Source organism: Herpailurus yagouaroundi, unplaced genomic scaffold, assembly GCF_014898765.1.
Source record: "Herpailurus yagouaroundi ecotype Mexico unplaced genomic scaffold, PumYag 163, whole genome shotgun sequence".
Classification (NCBI taxonomy): domain Eukaryota; kingdom Metazoa; phylum Chordata; class Mammalia; order Carnivora; family Felidae; genus Herpailurus; species Herpailurus yagouaroundi.
In genome coordinates this window covers 65,329,255-65,334,254 of record NW_024412404.1, presented here as the reverse complement: position 1 = coordinate 65,334,254, position 5,000 = coordinate 65,329,255, and the positions used below count along the sequence as shown (strand labels likewise).

The window sequence follows — 5,000 nt, the reverse complement described above, 5'->3', positions numbered from 1 at the left end:
CATAAGACTCCATCATTAAACCTCAGGCACGGACTGGCCCGCTCACGCCAGCCCTCCCACCGGCCTGTCCGCACGGAGGAGCCTCGGTGCAGACCGGCGGGGGTGACGGGGTGGGGGGGGGGGTGTTTCACTCTTGCTGGATGATCCAGGAACCACAGACTCCCCCCCTCTTCCTTCCTCACAGGGTCAGGATGGCGGGGGGGGGGGGGGGGGGGGGGCGGGGGTGGGGAAGGGGCCTCTTCTCCCAGCAGGTGGAACTGTGAGTCTGCATGTAGCTCTTTCTCCGAAGAGCAGTACTCAGCTTCCTCCGGTCACATCACTGCCCCTTCTGCTTCTCCTTCAGGAAGTATTACTCAAGAGGGCGGCGGATCTCGTGGAAGCCTTATACGGGATGCCCCACAACAACCAGGTAGGCAGACGGCAGCCTGACGTGCCTGCCCCCTCCCCAGGCTGACCGTGTCCTCGGAGGGGCCAGCTGGCCCGGGTCCACCGCGGGTTTTCTGGGCGCACACGCACCCGTTCACGACCGCTCAGTCTGGTGGGAGAAAGGTTCGCCTTCCTGTTTTCACCCTCACCCCGGGGATGTGAGTAGAAAGTCACACGTCAGTGTCAGGGAGCCGGAGCAGCAGGCCTTGTCACAGGGAACAGCCACCTCGAAATCCGTCCGGGGGATCCGGTGGTAGGTGGACGGCTGGTGCTGCCGGCCTGGGAGGGAAGGACGGGCACCCACGGCCCACCTTCGTCCCGCTGGAGGTCTGCTCCGGAGGTCTCCGGGGAGCAGACGTGAGGGTATTCGAGATGCTCCTCTGACTCCGGGTCCGGTGCCTTCCACGCCTCCCCAGCTTCTGTGCGCGCCTTCGGGGGCCCCTGGGCTGTGGGTGCAGAACAGAGCACACGTGCCCTCTCAGAAGCACCGTTAGATTATTTTCCTAAGGGAAGTTGTAACTACAAAAGAACTTTTGTCACGGTTATTTGGCCTTGGCGGGGGCGGGGCGGGGTGGGGCAAGGTGGGGGGGGGGGCGCCGGTGCTCCCCAGCGCAACCCGGGAGCTTGGGGCAGAACGCGCACTTCCCCTCCTGCCCTAGGAGATCATCCTGAAGCGGGCAGCGGACATCGCCGAGGCGCTTTACAGTGTCCCCCGCAATCACAACCAGATCCCCACCCTGGGCAACACTCCCGCGCACACGGGCATGATGGGCGTGAACTCCTTCAGCAGCCAGCTAGCCGTTAACGTCTCGGAGACGTCACAAGCCAATGACCAAGGTACGCGGCCGAGCAAGGGTGGCCCCCTTGCCCAGACACAGCCGGCTGCCCACGCCCTGGGTGCGGCGGGAAGGCCTGCCGCGCTCTGTTCTCTGCGGCGAGGTCCTCGCGCCACGGAGCGCCCAGAGCCCAGAGCTAATTAGTGCAACTGTACCTCCTGCCACTCAGCTGCCCGGTCTTTGCTAGACGTTTCCTTGAGAGGCTGGGAGCAGCCACGGGCAGCTGTGGCATAGTAAGCGGAGGGGACCCTTCTCGGATATGCTGCACGGGTGGGGCCCGGAACCCGCGAGGGGAGAGAAGCTCCCGGGGGCCCCCGGGCCCCCCCCCCCCCGGCCGCAGCGCAGCTTCCCCCTTCACGCGGTGGCCCGGCCGCCGCGGGCCGCAGGACCTTGTCGCGTGAGCCGGTTCTGAGCGCCTTGTTTAGTTCTCCTCTTTAAAATCCGTGCAGGCAGCAGTCTCAGAAAACCCCTCTCCTGCCGTCCGCCCGCTCCCCCGCGGCGGGAGCGAGGCTGCCACTCCTCACCCCTCCCCCACACGCGCAGAAATGGTAACCGTAAGAACGAAGACCCCAAAACAGCCCTTCCCGGGGAGTTGCGGCCACAAACAAGCTCTCGCTGTCAGCCATGGCATTTGAAGGTCTGCGGAGGCCGAAAGTTCACGTAGTGTGGGGGGACAGCCCGCGAATCCAGGCTGTCGGTAATTGCTTCTAAAGAGAATCCTGGAAGCCGCTGACGGTTAGATCGAAGCGCGCTCGGCTGGCTGTCGAAGCCAACAGAGACCCGGAGCGGGGCCCGGCGAGCAGGCGCCGGGGCAGGGTTGGCGCCACGAGGTCGTCCGAGCTGGCGCGAGGCGCTGGGGCTGGCGTAGAGCGTGAGGTCGATTGACGGTGTTGAATATGTGGTAGGATTCGCGGGGAGACCCCCCCCGAGTGTCTCTGCCTGATAATAACGTTATTTTTGGCCGGGGGGGGGGTTTCAACAGTCGGCTACAGTCGCAATACAAGCAGCGTGTCCCCGCGAGGCTACGTCCCCAGCAGTACTCCCCAGCAGTCCAATTACAACACAGTCAGCACTAGCATGAATGGATATGGAAGTGGCGCCATGGCCAATCTAGGGGTCCCGGGCTCGCCTGGATTTCTTAATGGCTCCTCCGCTAACTCTCCCTACGGCAGTAAGTGTCTGTTTTGTCGTCACACGGATTCATGTTCACCTACCACGTCGAATGTGTGCATATTGCTTGGCTGTTCTGGGATGTGAGCTGCTGGACCAAAAGGGAGGGTGGCTCTGGAGGCTGGGGGTCCACGTGGCGGCGGCACATTGGCCACTGGCCGACGGTGGGGCCCCGCGAGGCCGCCCCGGGAACCCGAGCCAAAAATCGGAAGCGAAACGGGGGCCGCCCGGCGGGAAGCCAGAGCCCCGCGCCCCCCCCGCCCCGCCCCCCCGCCCCCCCCCCCCCGCGAGTTCGCCTGGCATCCAGAGAGCGGCCGAGCCGGCAGCGGGTCGCCCCTGCCCCGCTGGCCGCGGCGTCCCGGGCGAGGCCCCGCCAGCCCCCTCCCTGCGTGGTGTTGCCGTGCCGGCGCCGTGCGTCCTGACCCTGTTTGCTTTGTTACAGTAGTGCCGTCCAGCCCCACCGTGGCAGCCTCTTCGGTCACCCTCCCTTCAAACTGTAGCGGTACCCACGGCATTTTCTCATTCTCACCTGCCAATGTCATCTCTGCAGTGAAACAAAAGAGCGCCTTCGCGCCCGTGGTCCGGCCCCAAGCTTCTCCTCCTCCCTCCTGCACCAGCGCCAACGGGAACGGACTCCAAGGTGAGGGGCAGCGCCCCGGCCCTTCCTCCGGCCCCCCCCCCCCCGCCCTGCCCCGTCCCCCCGTCCCCAGGCATGCTCTTCTCTGGTGGCCGCGATGCCGCGTGCCCCTCCCGGTCTCCGCAGAAGCGACACCCGCTCGCGCACCCCCACCCGTAACAGACCCTGGTGGAAGAAAACCGTTTCCCTCCTGCTTCCAACCTAACCCACGGCGTCCTCGTGGTAAAGCCGCCCCTGCCCTCAGGAAAGGGGAACCGCTTGGGGGTCCGTGGTGGACGTCCACGCGGCAAACGGGCCTTCACGGCTGGCGCCCGCCAAGTGAGAGCAGGGTGCGCCCCGCCTGTGGCGCCTGGGCTTGCGGACCCCTGGCCCACGGGCGGCGTGACGGCCTCAGGATGGGGACGGCGGGGCCCGGTTCAGAGCCAGCACGCTCGCTGCGTCCCGAGTCCCAGCCTGCCTTCTCAGCCTGGCGCGGCAGACCTGGGGCCAGCGGGCTGTGCGGTCCTCGGAAAGGGGTGCACCGAGATCGGGGCCGTGCATGCGTGACCACCGGGGTGGGGGGTGGGGGGAGTTGGATTCTCTAGGCGATGCCTCTCACACGCTCAGGAGGGAGAAGGGCTGGTCCCGGGGGCAGGGGGAGGCATCCCGTGGACGCAGCTGCCCACGGCCGGGGCCACGTGGAGCAGGCACCCAGTGCCTGCCCAGGGCTGGGTCCCCCCGGGCAGCATAGGCCGCACGGTGGCCTGTGAGGTGTGCGGCGGGTGGGCCACGTGAGTGCCCCTAGGCCTCGTGATCTTACCGCGTGGCTCTTTGTGACTCACTGGGGCCACAGGCACTGAATTAAGTGGCCGTCGTCTGGCCTCTTTCAGACACCACCTTTGGTATATGCTCCTCCCGGTGAAAGTCAAATCCAGTTACTCCTTTAAAAAAATGAATCCATTCAACCAGTATTTACTGAGCGCCTACTATGTGCCAGGCTCTCTGCTGGGTGCTGAGGACGCTACCGTGGAGAAGACAAACTGGCCCTTTTGTGAAGTCGGTGGCATATTTCACTTTGATGAACTAATGCTCAAAAAAGGAACTGGAAAGGTATCCGTGATTTGAAATAATTGTGTTCCCAACATCTTAGTCGTATGAGAGGGACGCCCAGGCCCCGTGCGCCGCCGACCGGCCCGCGGCCCAGAGCTGCTTGAGAGGCAGGTGGCCGGGGGCCACGGCCCGTCCACCGTCCACACGGTGCGGAGGCCCACGGGAGGACGGCACACCCAGGCGGGGTGTGCACACGGGCCTGCCGAACCATAATGTTGTAACGGTGAGTCGGAGAGGAATGAATGCTGTGCAAATTGATGAACTGGGAAATTGAAGCTCACATCACCACGTGAACGAATGTATCGATAACGTTATACGTAAATTAACGAGAGTGATCATTCTGACAAAAATTAAACAACGCTAAAGTTAAAAGATTTTAAATTCTGTTCGTGCCAGGAGTTCACTGGAAGGCGTCAGCCGCGCTTGGCCTTTTAGCACCAAGTTTCTTACTCGTAGAGGAGGAGAAAGAGAGCCCCCCTGAGGTGGGGCTGTGACTTGGGTCTCTTCGGGGCCTTGGCCTTGAGATCGCAGGGCAGCTGGGCTGTGAGCGGCTTTGCTCTTGGAGAGCCTGAGACTCACCATTACGATATGGACCAATCAGCAGGTGGTCAGAGGCAAGGGCTCAAGGCGGAGGGGAAGTCCAGGCCCCTCCGGTTTTCACAGAGGGAGCGAGCGCAGCGCCTGGGTCCCACCGGGCCTGCAGGCCAGCCCTGGCTGGCGTCACAGAAGTGACCGGCTTGGTTCACATCTGTCGACAGAGGTGGCCTCTGGGGAGTCCGGGGCCTCCGTCTGCTGTAAACGAGCCACTGAGACGCGGGGGAGGCGGCAGCCCTTCCCCCCCC

General features: G+C 64.2%; 1 protein-coding gene across 12 annotated transcripts in view; it reads left to right on the top strand.

Moving 5' to 3' along the window:
* Positions 1-5,000, top strand: part of EBF3 (EBF transcription factor 3) — a 115,412-nt gene that overhangs the window by 107,276 nt on the left and 3,136 nt on the right. For 5 of the 12 annotated variants that reach the window (XM_040486792.1, XM_040486796.1, XM_040486799.1 and 2 more), the window contains 5 exons: positions 344-409; positions 1,086-1,263; positions 2,245-2,433; positions 2,875-3,072; positions 4,046-4,158. In XM_040486792.1, coding sequence (XP_040342726.1) covers positions 344-409; positions 1,086-1,263; positions 2,245-2,433; positions 2,875-3,072; positions 4,046-4,158 — 744 coding nt within the window. The other 7 variants (XM_040486801.1, XM_040486793.1, XM_040486800.1 and 4 more) reach the window with 7 other exon arrangements.